General features: G+C 37.7%; 1 protein-coding gene across 18 annotated transcripts in view; it reads left to right on the top strand.

The window, feature by feature from the left end:
* The window catches only part of ERC1 (ELKS/RAB6-interacting/CAST family member 1), a 277,145-nt gene that overhangs the window by 236,367 nt on the left and 15,984 nt on the right, over nt 1–24,794 (top strand). For 13 of the 18 annotated variants that reach the window (XM_071768456.1, XM_071768399.1, XM_071768481.1 and 10 more), the window contains 2 exons: nt 5,486–5,587; nt 21,873–22,061. In XM_071768456.1, coding sequence (XP_071624557.1) covers nt 5,486–5,587; nt 21,873–22,061 — 291 coding nt within the window. Of the gene's footprint in view, nt 1–5,485; nt 5,588–7,156; nt 7,224–21,872; nt 22,062–24,794 lie in introns of all 18 variants that reach the window. The other 5 variants (XR_011730571.1, XR_011730566.1, XR_011730568.1 and 2 more) reach the window with 1 other exon arrangement.

Genomic DNA, 24,794 nt, shown 5'->3' with positions numbered 1-24,794 from the left:
TCAGCCACAGGAAAAGGACTATCTGAAAGTCTTTGCAAGAACAGAATTTTCAGAGATACTGAATTTGTCTCACAACTTAGGAAAAAAAAAATCACCTGAGTTTTGCCATTATGTTGGTATGCTACTAGTGGTGAAAAGATTTTTAAACTGTTGGATTTGCAAGTGTGTGCTTCCAGTGAAGCATTCAACTAATTTTTAAGGGGTATGACCCCTTTGTTTCACTGACACAGTCTCTACCATGTATCCATTAGTCTCAAGTACAGTCATTATAATAATGTTTACTTAATGTGAGGCTTTTAAACTCAACATTAGAGGATTAATATAACTTGTTTAGACTAGTTAGCAAAGCCAGAAAATAGCCTACTTAAGTATTTTACAAAAAAATAAGAGAGTAGTCACTTACATCATGGCTCCTGCTGTGTTGCATGGTGAAGAAACAGATTTGATGTGAACTCTGAGTAAGTTACTGCAATGTGAGTAGTAAGTAGATTAGATTAATATAGCACCATGTATGAGATATTAGAGGTCTTGTCTGGAAATAGAGCAATGCGCTAATAAACAAATAAAATTTGGTTTCAAAAACTTGCCAGGGTAATGGTTATCAGAACACTAGTTACACTGCAGGAACGCTTAAGAAAGGTATGTGTTCTTATTCCAATATGTACAGCCAAGTGCAAACTTTCAAATAAAAACATTCTTTAAAAATTATTATGAACAACATCTGCAGTTAAATCTCTGAGTTTCAAATTAATTTGTGGAATTCCACTATGAAGTGCTTGTCAAACATGGGCAGAAATCCTGTACCTTTTACCAGCTATGTTCCAGAATATGTCTCTGGTTTTCCCCTACACTTTGTAGATCAGCTTCCATTTTGGTTTTTTTCTTATGTGATGGTTTAGCTGTGATAAAATCTATTAACTTTCAGATCAAGTGAAGCTTCATAAACAAACTACCAGTGTAACTTTCAGTGAACTTAAAATAACTTACTCTTAAGAATGTGCAGGTGAGAGTGCTTTGAAACAGTATTTCCATGAAGGAGGAACTTAATGATTCTTAAGCAAAATTCTCCACGGCTGTGGTTTTCACAGCTAAAATATTATTCATGTGCTGTTTGGAACAAAGGTTTTCAGGTGTTGGCTGTGTTAGAAATAGTCTACTCAATGGTAATTTCCTTGTTTACCCAGGCATTTAGTGGTTGTAGAATACAGGCAGAAATAAATGATATGATAACCAGAAAAAGTATGGTGAAAATACAGTGGAGACCCTGCAGGACCACAAAACAAAAAAAGAAAAGAGCACATTTAAAAGTACTGATACTGTCCATTCACATTTGTGAGTAAAACAAGCTTATCTCATAGTTTCTCCTGATGCCTTTTTCTTTTAATATAACTGCCTGCTCCAGCATGAGACAGGGGAGAGGCCAGGGTTAATGACAAGAAGCAAGAAGTGCATTAAGAATAAGTGTATCAGAGAGGCAAAAGGACAATCACAGAAGTTCAAGGGGAAGAGGGTGAAGGTGAGCAGGATCTGATAGTCCTAGAGTAATTTAATATATAACCAGAGGAAGTAGAGTTTTTTTAGATACAATACTCTTGCAAATGTTATACTTCAGACCTGTGGTTCACAGACTCTGGTCTGTAGAACTCATGTGGGATATTCCTCACAGTCATTCCTGGCTTTCAGTTAGGAGCTTGAGAGTGTGTGATAGTTCCTAATTAATTGTGAGAATTGACACTAGTCTAAACGTTTTGGAATTGTTCTTTTATGAGGTGACCATTGGGAGACTAAAGAGCATTAAGGGATTCCACATGTGGGTCTTCGGATAGGAGGTGTGATTGGAGGGCAAAGAATAAGGTTACAGAATCTGCGCTGTAAAAAAAAAACAAAAACAAAAAAAACAACAAAACCCACAACTTCTGGCAAAAATCAAGAAACTATTGAGTTGTGGAGTTTTGTCCTTGCTTTTTCTTTCTAGCATTTTATCTAGACATTCAGGAAGAAGGTGTCTGTAATGGTACATGGTATTTTTTAAGCAAAATTTGGATCTGACATCCGGTTCTTATCATCACAGGTTCTGCTTACAGGCTCTGGAGGTCTTAAACAAAAGCACTCCTGACCCAAACAATTTGTCTGCACTGCTCATTTGTTTTCTCAGAGGACACAGTGGTTAAGCCACTTTGTTGCTCATACTTTTTACAGTGATGTAGAAATGTTTGCCCTAGGATCTGAGCCATAACCTCATAAGGTGGGAGAGGATTGTATAATAGCACCATGACAATGCAGTTCAGGACTGCAGGATGTTGGAGTGGTTTCCCACAGTAAATGGTTTGTTTTTAAATCATTGCGGCAGCCACATGCTCTAGAAATTTCCATCCTTTTGAACACTTTTTTCTGGAGAGGAGCAATAGGGCAGAAGCTGAGTTCATGTATTTCCAGTTATTTTTAAAATTTCCAATTAGAAGTTCATCAGTTCTTCAGACCTAAGCAGAAGCTTTTTATTTCCATGGTTGACATAGAGAATTAGAAAGATTTCTCTTCTCTCTTCTCTTCTCTTCTCTTCTCTTCTCTTCTCTTCTCTTCTCTTCTCTTCTCTTCTCTTCTCTTCTCTTCTCTTCTCTTCTCTTCTCTTCTCTTCTCTTCTCTTCTCTTCTCTTCTCTTCTCTCTCCTCTCCTCTCCCCTCCTCCCCTCTCCTCTCTCCTCTCATCTTTTATATTTACAGCACTGCCTGGAACTTTAATGTTAGAAAATATTTTTTAGTGATAGCTATCAGGAAATAAACAGCTTTTCTCCCTTCTCTTGATTTTTTTTTTTTTGCCTGATTCCAACAATGCACATGGTCCTGTAGTGAAATCACAATACTGATTTTGGTGTTTTATTGCCAAGACATGAATGTCACAAATACACGCTCTTAGTTTAACAGCGGTAGCAATGGAGGGGCAGGTTGGATTAAATAGGGAACAAAGAAAATGTATTTCTAGGTGAACTGATCCAGTATAATTGTCATCATCAGGAAGCTGCAGAGTTTGTTCTGAGTTAAAATTGTTCAAATGGCTGTGATGGAGCTAAGCAGCTGAATCATATTTAGCAGCTATGGGGAATTTCAGAACTTAGCTCTGTCTTCTTTTGAAAACTCTGGTCTTGGTAGCTATAAAATTATCTAAAAGTTACTGTCTTCTCTATTTCCTCCTATCAAGTAATGAAAGAAGCCTCCACTTTTTCAAGCTAAATCAGCCCAGCTCTCTCAGCCTCTTCACATATCTCCTGCCAAGTATTAACAGTAGGATATTCTACTTGAAGTTAAGTGACAAAAGTACACAGCCTCTTCAATTCCACTTATGAATTTTGAGAGAGAAACGCTGTGCTTTAAATGTTTAGATCTCTGTATTCTTCCTTTCCTATGTTAGTGCTAACATAAGGGTTTTTTTCATGCAGTATCATAAAACATACTGCCTCTCTCTGGGAAGAGCTATTTCTTCTCTCAGCAGAGTTCATGTGCTGTAGTAACATGTTGATAAACTGCTTTTCCTTAGATTTTTTTTTAACATACACGCTTGTCTTGTGAGAAGTTTTTAGTTATCATCAAGAACAAAAATTTCCAAAGAAATGTGAAATCTTTTACAATTGCTGCCTCTCATTGCAAAGAAGAAACTGTTAAGAGTCAGTCTTACATAAATAAGATAATAAATATGGAGAAAGCTTCTTTACAATAAACTGGTTAAGTATTAGTGTAGCATGTTAAAGTGGTGATTTATGAATGATGAGTCAGACTTGGAATTCAGGACTTGTTTGACAAAATAGAGCAAACAATATAAAGATTTTGTATTATTAAATTGCTTATTGCTTCAGCTCAATTTACTATTAGCTTTTGTAATATTAGTCCAAAAGAAAATCAAATCCAGATCCAAACCTTGGAACTTCTCTGGAATGATCTGAGTACAGTCAAGTAGAATCTGAATTCTCTAGCATCGAGATATTCATTCAAATTAGTTTTCTGTGAGAAACCATTCACTTCAAGGACTTGAATCAACTGCTGGCATCTGCATAGGGAGCTCTGAGCTTTCATTTAAGACACTTAATTTTAGTTCTTCTCTGATAATTTAATATGTCTAGATATACATAATTTACTGTGTATCATAGCTATAATATACCTGGCTTGCCTCTTGTTGGTTGGGTTTTTTTTGGTTTGGTTATTTTTTTTGTTTTGGTTGGGGGTTTTTTGTTGGTGGTTTTTTTTCCTGAAAGGGAAGGATTTCACAAAGCTCAAAATGTGACTTTTTCTCCCTTGTAAGCTCGGAGGAGACACAGCATCACTTCATTTTGGGTCTGCTCCATGTGTGAGTGCCCAGTGCCAGTGGCACCCATGCAGCTGATGCAGGGGTAGAAGTTTACTTGACAAGACTATAGATCCAGTTCTTTCATAGTCCTCTGCAGGCTACTCCTAGACTGTCATTGCTGCCTGGATCGTCTTTGTAAGCCCTGTTAAGGAGGTGGGATATTTTACCCAGGTGGATTTCTTACCTTGTTTGTGTACTTGGGGACTTAATTTCAGGATAGCATGTTAAAAGAGCTTTACCTCACTGGTGCTGTTCATTGCAGACTGAGCCATGTAGTATATTTTAATTTATATTTTAATTCATATTATTAAGTTCATTGCAACTGCTTACCTAGAGTGGTAATCTTAAGGCAGTCCATTTATTCTTACATAATTTATTTCATATTTTGTGTTTTTAAAAATTATTTATCTGCTAGAACTTGAAATTTCCTGAAAAGCTAAAGAAAAGCAAAGAAACTTGTTTCATATTTTGTTAATTTTTTGATTGACTGTATGAGTTTTAGTTTTATAAATCCTTATTATGTCACCTCTTATTTCCAATGACTTATTATTAACACTTTAATTTCCTCATATGATGGCTTTTCTAAAATTCACATTTTTCTGAGCAGTCTCAGAATTTTCGTACTGTGGTATATTGACTGAAAACCAATTTTCATATGGAAACTGTGTAAACTTCTCCAAGCTGAATTTTCAGCTTTTTTTTTCTTTTCTTTATAAACTGATTCCTTTTTTAGGTTTTTTTGGATTTGTAACTGACTTAGGGACAGCTAACCAACATTTTCATTGAATTGTTCTCCCAACTGGTGTTTGAACCTTAACCCCAAGGTTCTATAAAAAGAAATGAGTTTCTCTGAACACACATGTACAGCAAGCAAAAGATTTAGTAGGTATAAGTCAGATGAGCCACTTTATTACAAAACTAATTTAGCCTCAAAAGTAAAGAGTTTGGAATGTGTCTCCCAGTTTTTACCAATTCTCAACAATAATACAATAATACTTATTAATGTTTCATGAATGTGTGTAATTTTCCAGGTGTGGGTTTTGGATATACAGGGTAGCATAAGTAGCCAATCTCCTTTAGTCTTTAGTCCTTATGATCACATTAGAAATTACACTGAGATTCTTCTTTTTTTTTTTTTTTTTTTTAATAGACTCAGAACCGTATGAAGCTGATGGCTGACAACTATGAGGATGACCACGTCAAATCCTCATCCCATTCCAACCAAACCAACCACAAGCCCTCCCCTGACCAGGTAACGTGTCTTTCACTTTTGAAGTCATTTTTACTATGGGGGCTGTTTATTTTGAGTTGTGTGTAATTTTTCCTGACATGTTTGCGGTACCTTGGAACAAAAACAGCATTCCAGAGTAGAGTTATAAGCCAGAAATTGATGTTGCTGTTGTGATGGCTTCCTTGAAAACTCGTGAAATGCAAGCAAACAGTTCCCAGTACCAAGCTGTTATTAAGTGGGTGGAGAGGAGGGGGCAGACAATGAAAGGGAAGAAAGAAATGTTAAGCTCTAAAAATGCCAGACTGGAGCCCTGTCTGGCATATTCAGACTTCAGTAACTCAGGTTTACTGCTTGACTGTGTGGAGTGTCCAGGACTGTTTCTTGTCTTCAGTAGCAGGAAATCATGCTCCAGGATCAGCTTTCTGATCTATGGATTGCATACAAGCAGTTCCCTTCATTTCCCATGAGGAAATCCCAGCCTCTGTGCCAAATGAGCACAGACTGCTCCCTCACAAACTCAATGGGCCATGAACTGAAGGAAAATCAATTTACAATCTCCAAGGCAGCGAGAAGACTCCTATGTCATTTACAAAGCACAGCCATGTGCTTGGTAACTATCAGAGGGATTACCTGTCCCTTGAGTAGCACAGAAAATGCCACCATAATTGCATATCCCGTGTTGTAATCTCATCCATTCCAATTTAATTAAAATATTAGCAATCGTTAATCACTGGCTTGACAAAGTGAGAGAATGTTTGGCACTCCTCCTTGCCCTCTGGCTGATGTAGAAATGGTTGAGGTTTGAAGGAAGGCATCTCAGCCTGGAACTTTAAGCAGCATCCTAGTGATATGTAGACATTATGAGTAATGTACAAGGGGAAAACAGCAAAAAACAATTACATGCTAACCTCACAAAAACGGATCTTTTAAAAATCTCCTTTCATGTCTGTATCAGAAGACAATAAGGAGTGTATAGAAAGCAGAAAATGTCTTATTTTCAGAGCAACTTCTTTTCGCATCTGGTTTTAATACCCTCCTCCAGATGATAAATGCAGAACTGCACATTGATTAGCTTGAATTTTCTGCAGTGTTTTTGGAATATGTTGGTCTTACCTTCTTCAGGAGAGTGCAGTTGTTAAAACTGCAAATTAAATGGTTTTCCTAATCTTAATATGGAGGAAATCTGCACTGCATGTCTATAGAGAAATTAAGCAGTTTCCAGATTGTAACTGAGTACATCCTTGCAAATCACAGATGCAACTTAAAAAATAAAATGTAAAGAAAAGATGAATTTAAACATTTAAGGAAATTCTTGCAAAGACCTCACAGGGAAGGATGATAGTGAGGAGGGGGTGGGAGAAGGGTTGGATTGGACTTCCCATTTATATAGGGGCATTTTAAAAGCTGACGAAGCCTACAGGAGAGCAAAAAAAACCTGTACCTCAGGGTGGATCAGAGTATTGCGTAAGGAATTAAACACTTTGTACTACTATTTGTACTTACATATGTGCTCTAAATACTAACCAACTCTTTATTTCATTCCCATGCTGCTCTGGGCCTTTTCTCCCATTGCCACCTCTGCACTCCTAGGATGAGGAGGAGGGTATTTGGGCATAACCAGTCAGATGCTCTTAGTTCAGCCATTTTGTTCAGAACGGTGAGAATCAACTTTTCTTGCCAATAGAAAAGTTTCCAACACTCTCACATCTTGCTTCTGTGTGCTTTGTTAAACCTGGTTGTGCTCCTTCCCCCCTGCTTGCACGGTCTCTGCATGAGGGTGTTTCTTATGTGTTTATGTATAGTTTGTGATTTTCTTCTCCTAATCATCATCTCATTGTTTCATGGTGTTGTGGGGAGAACTTTCCAGGGCATGTAATCGAGTTTCTGTGCAAAGCAAGCTCTTAATGTGTACGAGAGAACAGGAAATGTCTCCCATATCATTTATCATTGACTTCATGAAGGAAATGTTTTCAGACAGATTCTTTCTCAAAGCAGTTTTGCACTGTAGCCAAATCTATGTATGCTTTTTCGATTCTGGTTAGTGAAGAATTTGCTCGGAGATAATGTTCCTCCTGAAGATAATGTTCCTCCTGGAGGTTTTAAGCATGTTGAGATCTGCTGCTGAGATTGCTGCCACGCATGCTGACCTCACTAGTCACTGATATTTACCAGCCCAGAATGGATGATTTTTGACGTGGACTGGGAATATACATTTTCTGTAACTTTGAAGGCAAAGAGGAATATCCCTGTAACCTTCCCCTCTCCCATCCACCTCCCCTCATTCTTTCAAAACAACAGGGGAGAAATTGGTAGCTACTTGTCATTTGAAATACATTTTGTTTCTCTAGGTCTGCATACACAATTTTGTCTTTTCTGCCATCAAATTGTCTGCACAACAACCCCCATTTCCAGAAGATAAGGCAGTACACAGGGCAAAGCCCTTCTCACGCCTGTCTCTGACAAAGAAAACATCCTTTACAAGCCTTCATATAAAGCTACAACAGTCAAATATCAATTATTAGGCCACAGTACATAGGATTATGGTATCAGTTTTAAAGTAAAATAAATTTATTTTAGGTACTTAAGATACTTAAAAGTATTAAGATGCAATTACAATGTTTTTTAAATTTATATTAAACTTCTTCTTTCTTATCCTTTTAAAAATAAATATTTCACGTGAACTTCTTCACAGTTTTACTCAGATTCTGATATTTTCATATCAATTACTTGAAAGAAAACTTTTCTGAAAGTTTCTGTGGAAATTTTGGACCCTTGCATTTCTTAAGATTATTACTTTATATTAGATTTATAAAAAACATTTATAAAAGAAAAAGCTACTCATCTCCTTACACTTGCTCAATTAACTGCTGATTTATACGTTTGTCTGACTGTATAGATCAGAACCCTCTTTTCAAGTCAACCATCTGAAAAATTTAATTCAACTGTAGCACAGTCAAACTTGAATTTCATGCCTTGGGGTTTGAACTGAGAAAATCTCTTCAGTGGAAAAATTGATAAAGTGCTTCGTTAATTTACACTCTCTGTAAATGTTGATTTCACATTCTATTTGAATCACCGCTCTTGCAATGGTTCTGTGGTGTTACATGATATTAAAAGTTTTAGACATAATGCTTGTAAAGATCTGCTGAAGCACAGCATTGAACACGAAAAATCAGGTAAGTAAAATAACGAAAAGGAAGAAGACAAACTATGAAGGTAGGAATAATTGTGATTTTCATTCTAGGGCAAATGTGGAGGTTGTGTAGCAAACACTGATAAAAAAATCTCTTTCCCTCTCCCATCTGCTGTAACATTTATGAATGCAACTGTGCTATGAGTATTATTTCTCTTAGATTACTGAATGAATAGGTGGTTCACATTGAATATAGCATTGTAGTCAAAATACAGAGGCAGCCAGCATCCTTGTCTTACATGCATCTCATCTGAGAAAGATTTCAGCCTCAAGATTGTCTTGACTGATGCCTCCCAAGTCAGTTGTTCCCAACAAAGTGCGTATTTTTACCATGATATTCCATCTGCATTTTTTTAAAAAGTCCTTATTCTCTTTGTAAAAGCAAGGATTATGTAAGCCACAGAACCTCTAACCTGCATATGTTAGATCAAATGTATGTATTGAAATAATAGAAAACTGGCTAGCAGCATAGGTCTTGGTGATAAGTTCATTTTTTAAAGTTCCTTTATGTTTGAGGATGTAATAATTTGCTGTCAATACTGAAGATATAATGGAGACCTTCAAAATATATACAATAACGAACCACACTGTTTTATTTTTGTTTTGGGGCTTAAGGCTTTTCCCTTCAGTTCTGGAATTCACTCAATCTAACATTTAATTATGCCAGTTCTGTACATCACATCATTATCAGATATAGCTCCCTTGAAATGGAACACTGTTCCTAAGCATATGTGCTCTTCCTGTCATTTCAGAGATTGGTAGTTTACATTTCAGTTTACAGTTCAATGTAAATACCATCTTTCATCCTGAAATAGTCTCTCCAGCCTTTTCCTATAGGCTCATTTCCTTGCTGTCTGAATGTCTTTTGACTCCTTTTATTCCGCAGATGGATGGAGCTCTATCCTTCCCTGTATCCAAGCAAATTCCAATGTGCTTTCATGAGGGTGCACTTTTGTCATTCTCAAATGCTAAAATGGTCTCAAAAATGGCTTAATTAGTTACTCACTTCTATAAAAAATAATATTAATTTACACTTTATGATATCTAATAAATGTAAAGGGTATGTATTGTGTATATGCTGTATGGGGGAAGGAAGGAGCAAAGCTTCCATACATAAACTTCTCAAGCAGTTAATTTCGTTTAGTTTTCTTGTGAAGCACAGCCATGCTACCTACAATATGAGAAGGTGTGGAGGTGTGAGTGTGGTTGAGAAATCTCCTTGTGTCACCTCTGCCTGTCAGCAATGAGGAGGGCTGCTTTTCTTGGGTGTATGTAGTGGGCAGAGGATCACAAAAACAGTCAGAAAGGTGAAAGACAATCAAATTAATGCACAGAGGAAAAAGCGAAGACAGAATAAAAGTGCTAAGGGCAAGAACAGAGGAAGAGCAAAACTGAAACTCTTGAGAGCTGAGTAATTTATATATTTATATATGTGTATGTAATTTATATAGACTGTATGTGCATTTTTAAGTATGCATGCTGCTGTAGAGCATTTCTCTTCCCACCTTCCATAGCTCTGGCTTGCAGTAGGATTCAGATCCTAGTAGATGCTGTCACTAGGCAAGCTTTTTGAACTCCTTCTGTAGAAGCTTTTTCTATCAACAGTTGCCAAAATATACTGAAGTCACAGATATGCCAGCTAAGGAACAAAGCATTTGTTTTTTCTCTGCTTGAATTCCAGGAACAAAATATGAATATGAATTTTATGCTTATTGGAGTAACAGTGGAATGGTCAGAGCTAGCATTGAACTGGAGTGCACAAAAATGGGGATTTTTCAAGATGATGAAACTATCAGGAAGTTGCTGTTACTGAAAAAATATTGCAAGACATAAAGCCTATTGGAGACAATTTTCTTTAATACTTTTGACAAATTTTAACAGAAGCAGTAAGGATTGCAAGTTGACTGCTGAAGACACTGGCATAATTTAACACATCGCTTAAGATTAAGGTGATGCCTGTGAGAGTAAGTCATAACCTGAGAATATTTGAATCATTTTTAAGATCTGAAAAACCATCAGCTCGAGTTGATATCATAGACTCTTATCAAAACCAGTATAAATTATAATTTGCAGCATATCAAGATTATATTCACGTATTGTGTACCAGAGGCTACATTTTTAATGTTGTAATTTGACTTTGCAGAATCATAGAAAGTTAAGGGTTGGAAGGGACCTTGAAAAATCATCAAGTCCAACCCCCTGCCAGAGCAGGGTCACCTACAGCAGGTCACATAGGAACATGTCCAGGCCAGTATTAAATGTCTCCAGAGAAGGAGACTCCACAACCTCCCCGGACAGCCTGTTCCAGTGCTCTGTCATCCTGTTTTTCTGTAGAAAAGCCATCTAAATCTAAAAACTGAAATAAGGGGAAAGTTGTCAATATGAAGAATGTTTAATGAAGTCGAGCGGAATTTTCTAACTATAGTTTTTAATCAAGTTCTCTTAGTACTCTACAGGACATTTTTAATAAAGTTTCTGAAAACAGACTCATTCTAAACAGCCATTTGTGATTATTATGGGATAATGGAGCTTGAATGACATTTCTGTGTTCTACTTATTTGGCCAGAAGTATTAAAAGGATTAAAGTAAGAATTGTAGAAATAGCTAAATCTCACAGATAAGTTGATACTGATAGTAGTCATATGCAAGTAGTTCAGTGCTCAGGGCTATACGCCATATGTTTCTAATTCATGTCTGCAGAGCAATGTTGCCTCACCCCTAGGAGTGCTCAGAATAAGCATTCACCTTTTTGCTTGTTTGGGAGGAGCTATTGTTCATTTATTTATTTCCATCCTACAGCTAAAAGGAAATGAACAATAAGCAGACACCTAGAGGAAAGTGGTAGAAGTAGATGACAGGCAACAGGTTGTAGTCTGAAGTGAAGTGTGACTGCTATGATGGTAGAGTAAGAGGGATAGAAATAGTGACATTGAGAGTTATAGGACAAGATGTCTTGGGACTTGTTTTCACCTTTGCTACAGCTGTCAAACCCCATGAACTTTTCATTGAGATCACTACAGAAGTAAAAATGTCTGTGCTTTGGGAAGGTTGAGCATATTTTTTCTTACATTATTTGGTTCTTGAGTTAATATACTGATTTATTTTAGCAAAGTAAATACCTTACTTGTGATGAGTTCCATTTTCAAATTATTACACATGCATTCATTCACTGCATAAATGTGGTCTTTCTCTCCACATGAGACACATTTTATTTCTTGCAGCACATAGAGAGCTGCTCATCATACTGTCACACTTCTTTTAAGTTCTCAGCAACGTCACTTATTACACTGACTTTTAAATAAATTTATTTTCAATATGGTATTTCTATATGTTAGATCATGCAGAATGGCCAAAACCACCAGCCTTCCATACCTGACTCACATTACAATGTAATTTACTGGACACAGCACTAGACCATGATTCAGAAGATAAATTCTTTCCTGGCATCACCTCTAGCCAGTCACTTGTTCTCTTTCTCCCTGTCTCAAATTCTCTAATTGTAAAACGAGCTGAAGTTTTTGTGAAGTGGAAGTTTTGCTTGGGAAAAGCACTCTATAAGTTGTAGGTAATATTATTACACAGTATGCTAAAATAGTGTTGTTACAGTGATATGATGGTAATTCTAATACCTCATTTTGAATTTGTTCCCACAACTATGTTAGACTTGTATTTTATTCAATTTATTAATATTTATTATTTTTCTTTCCAAGAACATTTTCCTTCCCAAATAAGAGGGAAAATAACCCATATGTTAAACATTTTAAGGAGCTGCCTTTCCAACACACTGAAAAATGCTCCTTACACCACTGCCTCTTCTTCTTCATTGTCATATTTTGTCCTCTGAAGGGTCGTTTCTTCTTCTCTTTAAAAATTTATAAGCTAATTATGTAGTGCATCATAATCTGTTACAGTCTGTCCATTACAGTTCTTCAGTGCAAAAATGCTGTGTAAGGGGTTGTCTTGTGCTCACTTTAGGGACATACCCTGTACAAAATTTGAAGGCATCTACATGAAATAACCTTCCTTTACCACCTTTATCTCAGTGGGACCTCACATTTCCTTTCACCTCGAGTACTGTGTCCAGTTCTGGGCCTCTCACTTCAAAAAAGACGTTGAGGTGATGGAGCAGGTCCAGAGGGGATCGATGAGGCTGTGAAGGGACTGGAGGGAAAGCCTTCTGAGGAGAGGCTGAGGGAGCTGGGGGTGTTCAGCCTGGAGAAGAGAGACTCAGGGACCTTATGACTCCCTACAACTACATGAAGGGAGGTTGTAGGCAGGTGGGGGTTGGGCTCTTCTCCCAGGCAAGTGGTGACAGCACGAGAGGGCACGGCCTGAAGCTGCACCAGAGGAGGTTTAGGTTGGATATCAGGAAGCATTTCCTCATGGACAGGGCGATCAGGCATTGGAATGGCTGCCCAGGGAAGTGGTGGAGTCACTGTCCCTGGAGGTGTTTAAGGAGAGACTGGATGTGGCACTTAGTGCCATGGTATAGCTGGTGTGGTGTTAGGTCATAGTCTGGACTTAATCTGTTCCTTTCCAGCCTTGGTGATTCTGTGATTCTTTGATTATAACTTGGCCTGACTGAGACTTCAGATGCCAGATTTGCTTTGTCACACTGGTGACAGCCAGGGCTCTTCACACCCACTTTCCAGGTAGGCAGCCATTTAGTAATGTACCCTATAGTGATGTGCTCAAATAAGGTGATAACACAATGAGAGCAACACTTTGAATAGTTGTTCTGGATAATCACAGGACTTGCCTTCCATCCCTGCTTTTCTGGAGTCCTGCTTACATGAGCATCATTACTTACTATGGAACTGGAAGGCTCCTGTGTCATCAAGCTCAGGCAAGGAGAAACAAATTGTTCATGGACTGACAATTACTGCTCTAAGGAAGTACAACTCAAAATCCTAATTTAACTGTCATACAAATATCTATTATTTTCAAGCATTTTCAGGCTTTGCCTGTTTCAGAGAAGAAACTTTTCTCCTTTGGCTGCAATAACTCTGAATAATAAAAAGCCTTTTGTAGAGATCTTCTCACTTCAGTGTAAGGAAACATCCTGTTATGATGAACAATGCTGATCTCAAACTTATTGTTTTGTTCTTTGATTAACCTCCTACCATTCTAATTTGGAACCCATGTCTTTACACCTCTCTTCTGTACCCATACTGGCATTTAATCTTTTACCCTTTAAGAGTACTGTTAAACTGGGATGGGCCAGCTTAGAGAAAAATGCTGTACTTAACATGATGTTAGCTTCTGCTCCTAGTCCTTTCCCTGTTTCTAGGGATGCATCTTTTGGGGTTTTTTTGGGTTTTTTGTGGGGCTTTTGTGTGTGTGTGTGTGTTTGGTTTTTTTTAAATATACAACCCACCTCTACTAGTTTGCTACCTTAATAACTATTTTGTTTTAAGCATATATTCTCTGTGCAAGCATGTTGTATCTACTAGCATAAAAGAACTGATCTTGATACACTGCTCATCTTCTTTCTGATCCCAGAATGATAAGATTAATCCAGATGGAATTTTGTAATCTGCAGCTCTGGGATAAATTAAGCACTCACAACTGGGGTGTAACTGGATTGTATCACTGTCTTCCTATTATTCTTACAGATCAAAGAATAACACAAGTAGATACTTACATTCAAAACAGATGGCTGGTTTATTTTTGTAGAGGTTTGTGCTTTTTAGCAAAACAACTGCAAAAAGGCCATCATTCATTTCTGCCAAATGAGATTATTCCATTATTCTATTATTCCATTCTATGTCTCTTTTTTTGTTTTTTTTGTTTGTTTGTTTGTTTGCTGTTGAATATGGTCTTCTACTAGTGGCTTAGTCTTTGTTGCAAATAAGAACTCTGTACTCAAACATTTTTGTTTCTGGCTTACAGCTTGTGTGATAGCCTGTAGTATCTCCCAGCTGCCCTGCCATCTAGACCTCTTATAGCACTCATCCACACCCCAGAATGCAATTATGCATGCCCAGGACCTTCTCCAGACTGTGGACATGCTGATGGTGACATAAAGGAGAAGATACCTGAGCCCTGGCACTCAGACACAGCATAGAGACAGAAGTAGCTGCAGCCAGGATGGGGATGTTGATGCCTGCACCTTTTAGTTTCCTGTTAGAAGGAAAGATACTAAGGAAGAGGGGAGATGAACAGTATTAGAGAAAGAATCAAACCTGCTTTCCAACATATTAACTATGAAAATAAGCTCAAGAGATACTATGGCTAAAACAAAAACTGATAAGGGCATATAGCCAATCTAGACACTGTATTTCCTGGGGCATAAAGTTCATAATAACTGATGTCCAGATTTACAGTTCCAACTCCTAGCAGGCTCACCATGGACGCTCCAACTACATCTGATTGTTTAATTGAACATGTAAGAATTACTATATGTGTGTGTGTGTGAGTAGATGTAGTTATTAGTAGGATTTTGCATTTGAATGTAGAGCAAACAACTCTAAAAAGAATTCATGAAGACAGATCAACCAGGTGTTTGGTGGCTTCATGTGGTGATGCTTTTGTATGTGTCACATAGCAGGTACAGAGCTGGAACAGCAGAGTCAGAGAAGGATGAGACAAAGATTCCTATCACCTGTGGACAGGGAGGTTATAGTTCATCTGGAAAAGTACTGATTGTGTTCTCTGGCAGACTGCTTAAGAAATACCTCCTGGTTTCCATTAGCAATGAAGCAGGAGGCAGGGGGACAGAAGAATGCAGTCACTGATACATAAGCATTCCCATGAACACAGTCTCCCAGTGTATGTGCTGCAATGTTCTGCTTTCAAAGGACAGCTACTGTTTCCTTTTATCCCTTGCAACAGGAAGCAGCAATAGCCAAAATACAGGACAGCAATGAGTGCTTGTGCTTGCTTATTCACTTTTGTGTAACAAGTGCTAGAAAGCTTGAATGGGTTAAAAACATAGGCAGGTTATTCTCAAGATGCTATGTTTTTGTAGAGAAAGAAGCAGCAAAAAATGTAATGGATTTTGTGAAATCAAAGTTTGCTTAATTACACCTCCAGAAGTTTGATCAGAAGGATGCATACAGCTATTTAAATCCATAGTGTCATGTGGAAGCCGCTAACAGCTGAACTATTTCCACTTGCTGTGGAAATACTCTTTTTTTCTTGAAGATGCTTGAGTTGTCAGTATCATAACTCTGGCTACGCAGTTTCAGAGCTTTCCATAATTTATTGTATTATTAAAAACTACAGGCGCAATATTCTTGAATGAAGGAGATTTTAATATATTTAAGTGGAAGATTTTAGGTTCTCTGTAGGTCTGACCCTACTTCATCCATCATGTTTTGCTCCAGAACTAAGGTACACCAAGAGACCTTGAAGATTAAAAACCACGAAAACTTAGACAAATAAAACTAGCATTTAGATATTTATGTTCTGATCTCATCTTGCAATTAAGCCACAAATTTCTCTCCTCTGCCTCATCTAGGAAAGAGTCACACAGACTGTTAAAGAAGAAAGCGATGAGATGTGTATGCAGTGCAATTAGTTGCTCTTAGAAGTGAGGGTTTGGGTCCATCCATCTTGCTTTTGAAAGTAAGAGATTAACAAAGACACCCTCTTCAGCTGTGTCAAGGTACCTTGTTCCTGAAGGTTCATATTCCCCAGTGACCAAGTTACGAGTGGACCACAGTCCCACCAGTGAATTTCAGTTCTGAGATACAGTAGTCCCTGGTCTTGCTTCCCAGCCCATGTATGCAAAAGTTGCCAGTGTCATGAAAAACTACTTCTGGATTTGTTATGTAGAAAAATACTTTTAAATTCCTTGCTCATTTTCAATGCTTTAGGAATCCTACCAACCCACTGCAGTTCTTTGGTTCACCTACATTATGAAGGAAAGATTTTATTTAAACAGAAGGAACTCATGAGAAAACTACTTTCCCTGTTTTGTATTTTCTCTGTTCTTTTCTTCTGGTCTGGATTTTTCCCAAGGTGAAGAGAGTGAACTCTGGAAATCATTAATCCGTGGGATTTGGTCATGGTATATAAAAATTTCAAAAAGAACAGAGTAAGACAGCTCTGTCAAAATAACCAGACTCTCTTTCAGGTCCTCATGCTTGTTGTTTTGTTTTAGTTTATGAGGAGAAAATGAAGAAGGTTAGATTTAAATCCATATTTTGTCTTTAAAACAAATCTAAAGAAAACTGAGCATGTCCCTGAACTTTTGTGCTGTGGTCTTCAGAAGAAACCAAGTATCTGTGCAGCAGTGAACTGAGCTGAACTGAACTGAGGTCAGGCTGTGTCTTTTTGAGAACTTTCTTCTGTTTCCATTTAAAATAATGAAGGAAAGACACCAGTGATAAATTGTTCTGCATTTGGGAAAGCTGTTCACTTTCTGAGCCAAATTCATGCCTCATAAAACTGCATTGCATTCGATGGCTACAAGATGACTGTAGTTGAACCCTTGCATTTATTGCCAAACAAACACAAATAGTCTGAACAAGAAGGCGTAATTTACTTTTCCAAGCAAATACTTCCAGACTATGTAGTTCAGTATCTTAGTTTATTTCCATATCTCCCAGTAGATTTTGCTGCATAAGCAATTTTTCCTTGTCTGATGATATCTATAATAAAACACAGATAGAGGGAGGCATCTGAGGACCCACTTAGATCCACTCCATCTTTGTTAGCTTTTTCAGGTCCTTCTTGGAATAATTCCTTTTTAACATGTATTTACCTGGACTTTGAGCCCATCTCCTGCTGTGTAATGGTTGTTTGGGAAGCAGGTTTTGTTGAGTAGCATAGTTCCATCTGTATGTAACAGTGTGAAAATAATTTCCCACTTTCACATAAAAAAACATGATTGATAGGAGATAGATAGCTACCTCCATTTAACTTGATTTCCAACCATATTTATTATGTCCGGTCCGAAGTTTTAAGGGGGTCTTTGGTGATGTTTGGTTTAGTTAGGGTTTTTTTCAGAGTTCCTTCTTTTTTTGTGCCTCGCACGATCTACGAAGAGCACTCAAGGTGCATAGACCAGGCTAGCAAGCTAGAGCATTCTTCAAATTTGTAGATTCCATGCAAACTTTCCTGTTCACTCTGCTACACTTTTTTGTAACACTTTTGATACAAAAACAGTGGATTTTTGACCTCATGTTATTTACTCTGACCTGATATTGCTAGTCAGTTCTATTTATTTTCTTCTAGGTGTAGCTGGTTTTCTCAAATATTTAAAGATTTATGGGTAAACTGTGAAAAATCTACTGAATTAATTGTTTGCAAATGAAAACCACTTACCTGTATTAGTCTTCCTTTTAGCATCCCGTAGTGAATACATACATGTGTACATATATGTGCAGGCAGAATAGTAAAGATAAAAGGGAAGTATTGCAGCAAAGCCATGTGTCTGTATGGTGCTTTGTATTGACATTGCTGTGTCAGGAGGGCACTTTTTTTTTTCTTCTTTTTCTCAGAAAAATCATAGCTATATTCTGTAAGAAAAAAGATTACTGCTGTTATTCCATGATTCTGATGAGTAAGGCAAGTTATGTAAGGAAATAACTTCTACAAGATCAACTGATGTAGCTTGAAAAACAGACAAGCTTTTAGAGATTCATGTAGAGACTTCCTTCAAAATGGGAGCTGCAGATTTATTGCTAAGTAGAAATTAATAAGATATTCTCTGAAATTAAACAAAGTTAATTATGTGGTTTGGCAAAAGAGGAGTGTTTGCTTCTTTCAGAGAAGAAGGGAATGTTAGCAGGGAGAAAGGTGACAGGTCATTTGCTCTTCTGCTTGGAGAACCCATAATTTAAAGCTGGTGGTCATGGTGAGTGAGTCCTATTGCATTTTAATTAATACTGTACTTTGCTTCAATATGTCTATGGACGGCCAATATTGCATTTGTCTCAGTTTGACATTGCTGCATTCATACCCCAGGCCTTTGCATAAAACCATCTACATGGTTTTTGCATAATTACATTAGACACTGCTGAGACAATCTTTAAGACACCACAGTCTCTGTATGGGAGGTGTATTCATCTTTCACACTGAAAGCAACCAGATATTTAGATAGGCCTCTCTGACCACCTTTTCTTATCTGACCACCATCTTTTCTTATCTTATCTGTGCATCATGTATGTACGTACTTTAATGCAGACTTTTTATTATGAAAAAACTTTTAAATACAGTTACTCCTACTTCAGCTTACCATTGTACAGCAATAGCAGGAGTAGCACTGAAAAAACAGTACGAATTCAATTCTAAAACAAGTTTTTGCCCCAATGATTTGCTAAGCTACAATTAGATTCCCATTTGTCATGCTCAAATTTAAAAAATAATCTGTGAAATCTCAAAAAAACCAGAGCATGTTGTTTCCAAGTTGAATTTGTTCTGGAAAATGTTCTCAAATGTCTTTATCAGTTGGTAAAGGTGGTTTGGGTTTGTATTAGATATTTGTGAGGCATTTCCTGTTTCTACTTCAGTATTGTACTGATTGCCTGCTTTAGCAAAACATATTGTCAAACTTGGCTGGCCACTAACAATATTCTAAGCTTGAGGGTACATTGAGCAGACCTCAATCCATGCACTGATGAAGATGACCTAAACCTATCAGGGCAATTAATGAAGAGGCTGCTTTAGAAGGTATTCCAAGGTTTGGTCACTTTACCTGTTGTTTTCCTAGAAGGCTTTACAGCTCTGGGCTGGTCATGAGAACAAGATGTAGTTTATGAATCCAGCCCTGCCCTGCCTTCCCACTTAGCAAATGCTCTTACACCCTCTTGAGATAAGGCAGTGGCAGCTCTGCTGTGTGGGAAGCCCAGTGCCTCTTGTTAAGAGGCTATTTCAAATTAGATATGGCAGGAAGGCAGATATAGGGGCATTTCCGAGTTGAGTGGCAGGGTTTAATGGATCCCAAGTGAGAGGAATGATTGCTCTGCGAACGGCTTTGGGAGGGCTGCTAGTTAAGAACTTTCACACGCCTCATTTGGCCTGTTTCCAGCTTGAGGTAAGGGAGGAATGTGCTTCCAATGGGGACTTGTCCCTGAGCAGTCACATGTGACTTTTGTATGAAAATCTTCCATCCTGACTTGCTAGAGAGCTCCTCTTTCTCTTTATAAGGGACAGTTTCTGTTCACAAGTAGCTGGCAAGTGGGATTCATTTTGGACTGATACCTGCACATTTGATGGATATTCAGTAGGCTTTGGTATCTGGAAAAGAATACAAGGAGGCTACTACCTTTATTGGGCAGCTAGTTATTAGACAATGACTAATGTTCACATTTGTAAAAAAATAGCAGTTTTTAAGATGTGATATTCCATCACTCCACCCTCTGTGGGCAACCCAAATAGAAAGGAAGATAAAGACATTCGCTAAGTTAGAAGCATCACCTTCTAACTAAGAGGCAGCACACATTCAGATAATAATCTAGGTAACCTAAACCATAAGAAACTGAGATGAATTGTGCAAATTAAATAAACTACCAAAGTTGATGGGTATAATTGGCTAAATACACTTGTGCTTGGTGATGGAAGAGAAATGTAACTGTGTTTTTGCTGCTAAAATATCTCTTCCTATTACCCTTTATACAAGAGAACAGAGTATTCTGTCCTGCTGGAGTCTGCACTCTTGATACCTCGAAGCAGTATTTTTCCATGTGTGTTTATATCTGCAAGCAGCTGTTCCCCCGAGGCTGCATATAGCAGTAGGCTTTTTCTAAAGCATGTGATCTTGCTCTCTCTGAAGGTGTCTTCTCTGTCCCCTCTACCACAGCTGCTGTGTTGCTGTGGCTTTTTGTAGCTGATATTCTGGTGTAGGCTGCTGAGTGCAGCCACGTTCTGCAGGACAAGGAGCCTGACATGAGTTAGCTGCTTAGCCATGGCTCTCAGATCCTCTCACTCCACAGAAATTAATCCATGTAGAACAGTGTTAGAAGCAAAACAAGTGAGCCCTGACAGCCTTATTAAAAGGGGTCAGAGCCTGAGTCTTTGTTGAAAGTAGTGCCATCACCCTGTCCCTGTTGACTCAGAGATTATCTCACTCCTCATTCATTAGCAGGGTCAGAGGTTTCCTATTGAAAAGATATCCTCATCCTGCTAACAAACAGCAGGTGCAGCCCTGACTGGGAACACAAGACAAGTTGCCAGTATTGTGGCAAGGCTTTCCAGCTCTCCTAGCAGCTCCACATCAGGGCCTGTACTTTCAGCACCTCATTTCATGGTGTGGAGGTACAGAGCCCCATTCTTCCTTGATTTTTCATCAGCTGCAAACCTTAGAGGTTTGTATTACTGCAGTTTTGAATACATGCCCATGAACACCTTGAACAATATGAAACAGTATTCTTGTAGGAGAGCATAGGGAGGGATGAACAAATGAAAAATTACTCTTCAAATACTCTTTATGAGAACTGGATGACTCACGTTTGGATTGCAATGAAATTTCAGATTGGGTAAAGTATAATGAAATAAAATTAAAGTTCTTTGATTTAATTTTTTTTAGCCTATTGTGTGAAATCTAGCTTACAAACTAAATTAAAGTAATTGCCTTTTCAAAATTATTGAAAAATATACCTTCACTTTCCAGTTTAAGATATGTCTCTATCTAGTTTCTACAGCAGATATATGTTCATCTTAGAAACAAACATTTTGGCATCGTTTCAAACTCTTCTCTTTAGAACATGTTTATTGCATATTTAAGTTACAGTGAAATGTTTGTTGGCAAGATGGGTTAAAATCTACATTGCTATTGCCTTGGTTGTGAGCAGACACCTTGTATCAGAAAGATTTGTTTTCCTTAAGTCAGGGAGTTAAAATAGCTGACTGAAGCACTTCTGGATAATCGGTAGTATTAATGCATTCAATTTTATTACTGTTTCATTTTTCATTATATCATTATTATTACCTAAATTAATCAGGCAGATACCATCACCATATCCCCTTCCCTTAGTGTATTTGGTATCTTTCTGTTTCCACTGGATGGTTGCTGGGTTATGGGATAGAAGCACTGAGGGGAGAGTGAGTGTGTTCAGTTTCTTCCAGTATGAAGCTGAACAAGATTGTCACTTAGAGGCTGATCTTTGCCTTCACCACTGCTGGGGCCTTAGACTGTTCCTCACTATCTCTGTTTTCTTACTTTAGATAATTCAGCCCCTCTTAGAACTTGATCAGAATCGCAGCAAGTTGAAGTTATACATTGGACATCTGACAGCCCTTTGCCATGACCGTGACCCCCTGATTCTCCGTGGACTCACCCCACCTGCTTCCTACCACCTGGATGATGACCGGGCAGCTTGGGAGAAAGAGCTGCAGAAGATGACCCAGGAGCAGGTGAGTTTGTGGTCTGAAGCTCTGAAAAAAAGCCTGTACTGTAGGTCTTACTGATGTGCCACATCAAAATGCTGGGAAATGATTCTGTAAGTGGTGAAAACGCAACGCAAAGATCCACTCTTCACCTGACAGAAGGAGTAAATAATTTTTTTGAATCATTACCATTCTGTTATTTTATGGGATTTCATCTGTTCTTTAGTCTGTACTTGAGGCTGTGCATCTACATACTCATGAGAAATCAAACTGCAAGATGCCACTTCTGCCATGTTTTACCTTGTAATGAATTTAAGCCTCTCCTTCTAACTTGACCTAGTCATAGGGATCTTAAATCTTTTTTTTTTTAATCACGGTAACCATGTTTATTCTAATTGGCACATTATTATGAGCCACTTAATGTAAATGAATACAATGTCTTTACCTTCTGCTACAGTATGTTCTGCTGGTAATTTTTTTCTACTTACCACCTCACCTGGATGCCTAAATCAAGATTTGGACCCAGTGTGCCTGGTGCAATACAGAACTGAAAGGGTTTAGTAACAGCTGGTCTGATGAGGTCTCTACAGAGACTTCTATCAATCTAACTATAATTTAGCTACTGAAATAATCTTCCTTTATCCCAGCTCTGGTGATGTCTTGCCTTCCTTAATCCTTCACTGGCAGTTTTTATCTTGTGTTTTTGTACTATAATTTATCATTCCCCACAACCCTTTTTTTCTCATTCCTTCTTATTTCTCTTTTCAACTTAAAAGTTTTACTCCTATATTGCAAAACCTTTTTTTTTTTTTTAGTTATACTAATATAGGAAATTGTATCAGAAATGAAGTTTGTCTTTTTGACCTGGATTTTGGATTAGAATGCAAATTCTTTCACTATGTTGTTTACTTTCATATGTCTCTGCCAAATTTGATCCACTATGCACAGAAGCTAGTGCAAGGCTTACCTAGCTAAAAGTTGTTTTGCAGGTCATTGAGCACTATCTTGAGCTTACCATGAATGCTTCAGCTCTGGTTTTCTTCTTTTGTGATGTTTACACTCATTTCCTTGCACTTTCAACTTAAAGCTGATTTTGGATCCAAAAATCGGCAAGAGCAGCTCAGCAGCCAAATTGCAAGAAGCAACAGAAGCATGTCTGAATATTGAGAGAGAAGAGCAGACATCTGGAGATAGATGTGCCTGTAACAGGGCCTAGGTGGTACCAGGCAGTTGATCTCTGCCTTTGTATCTGTCTTCATACATTATTTGATTCAGTGTGTGCTGTGTACCTCACTTGATATCTTCATTTTGCCTCTCTTGATTTGACACACTCCTTTTTCTGGCAGAGCAAGCTAGCCCCTACACACCCAGAGTCAGCATTTTATTTACATCTTGGTTTCTGTGACTGCTGCTATAGGATTTAAAGTTTTTCAGTACAGTGCATGCCATCTTAACATACTAAAGAGATATGGCCCCTGTGTTACAGACCAAAACCTGAGGCATACCATTTTGAACCACCTTATCTGTTAGATTGGAATGAAGCAGTGCATGACAAAACCTGTGGAGGCATCTCTGAAAACAAAGATAAGGGCTGTATGTGGGCAAAGTTGGATATCCCTGAAAAAAATTGACTAGTCTTTTGTTGTTGTGATGGTCTTTGAATATAACCAGGATCTATGGGGATAGGTGGTATCTTCTATTTGATCAAGAGATGTAGGTAAAGAAAATAGAAAAGACTTTCTTTAGCAGTCCTGAATAGACAGCTCAAAACAGTCTCTGTTTTTTCTGTGTACTGATCCAATGAAAGGTGGTATTTCTCATCCAAACTTTACTAGTCCATTAGCAACATTTTTATGGAAAGAAAGCATTTAAGCCTAAATTGTTAGGAAAAAAATTGTCTGTTATCCTGGAGATGAGAATAAAAAAGTATTTTTCTATCCTTTCCCATTGTTGTCTTAGTTCTAAATTGCTATCACCACAGTTGTTTAAAGTTAATACTCCATTTGAGATTCCTATGTATGACTAATATCTGCTAAAATAAAACCTAGTCTCTTCTTTCTCTCCCATGTTCAGTTAGATAGTATTTAAAAAGCTTCAGTTGAAAAATACAATCTAATGATATATTTAAATTTGAAAGCACATTTTTTTATAAGTAATGGAGCTTTTCTGTTTCTAACTGCAGAATTTCCTTTGTGTTTAAAGTATTCCCATGGGGGAGTAGGAATCAGTTCTCCAGATTTGCAGAAGCCAGTCACAGTATACTCATTTTGCATCTTTGGAATTTTAATGAGTTTTGTAAATTACTTCAAATCCAGTGCATTAAATTCACTCCTGTCCCTTCTAATATGATCTTCTGTAGATAATGCTTCACAAGCCTCAGTGGGAAAAAATTAATCCTCTTGAATGTTAAGAAGTGCTAACATGATTAGGAAGGATACATTTAACTGAACACCAGTAGTATTTAAGAATGATGCCAATGTATCCATTCTCACCAATAACATTTTCTAGTTTGTTTAGGATTTCAGTTTTTTTATGAATTAGCTGAAAATTTATTTTCATCCTACTGCTTGAGCAACGATCACTGATGAAGGTTGGTCCTGCTGTGTTTCATCATATACCATGTAGGTTTCTCATTCCTGTTGAGGATGCTCAGATAGAAATAGTTGTCGAAGTTTTCTGTGGCTTCTTCTGGTAGGTAAAACATGAAATAGGTGTAAGCTTTTCCAGTCTTCCACCACATCCCCAGTGACCCACAGAAAC

The sequence above is a fragment of the Heliangelus exortis genome, chromosome 1 (genome assembly GCF_036169615.1).
Source record: "Heliangelus exortis chromosome 1, bHelExo1.hap1, whole genome shotgun sequence".
Classification (NCBI taxonomy): Eukaryota; Metazoa; Chordata; class Aves; order Apodiformes; family Trochilidae; genus Heliangelus; species Heliangelus exortis.
This window is presented reverse-complemented; position numbering and strand designations above follow the sequence as displayed.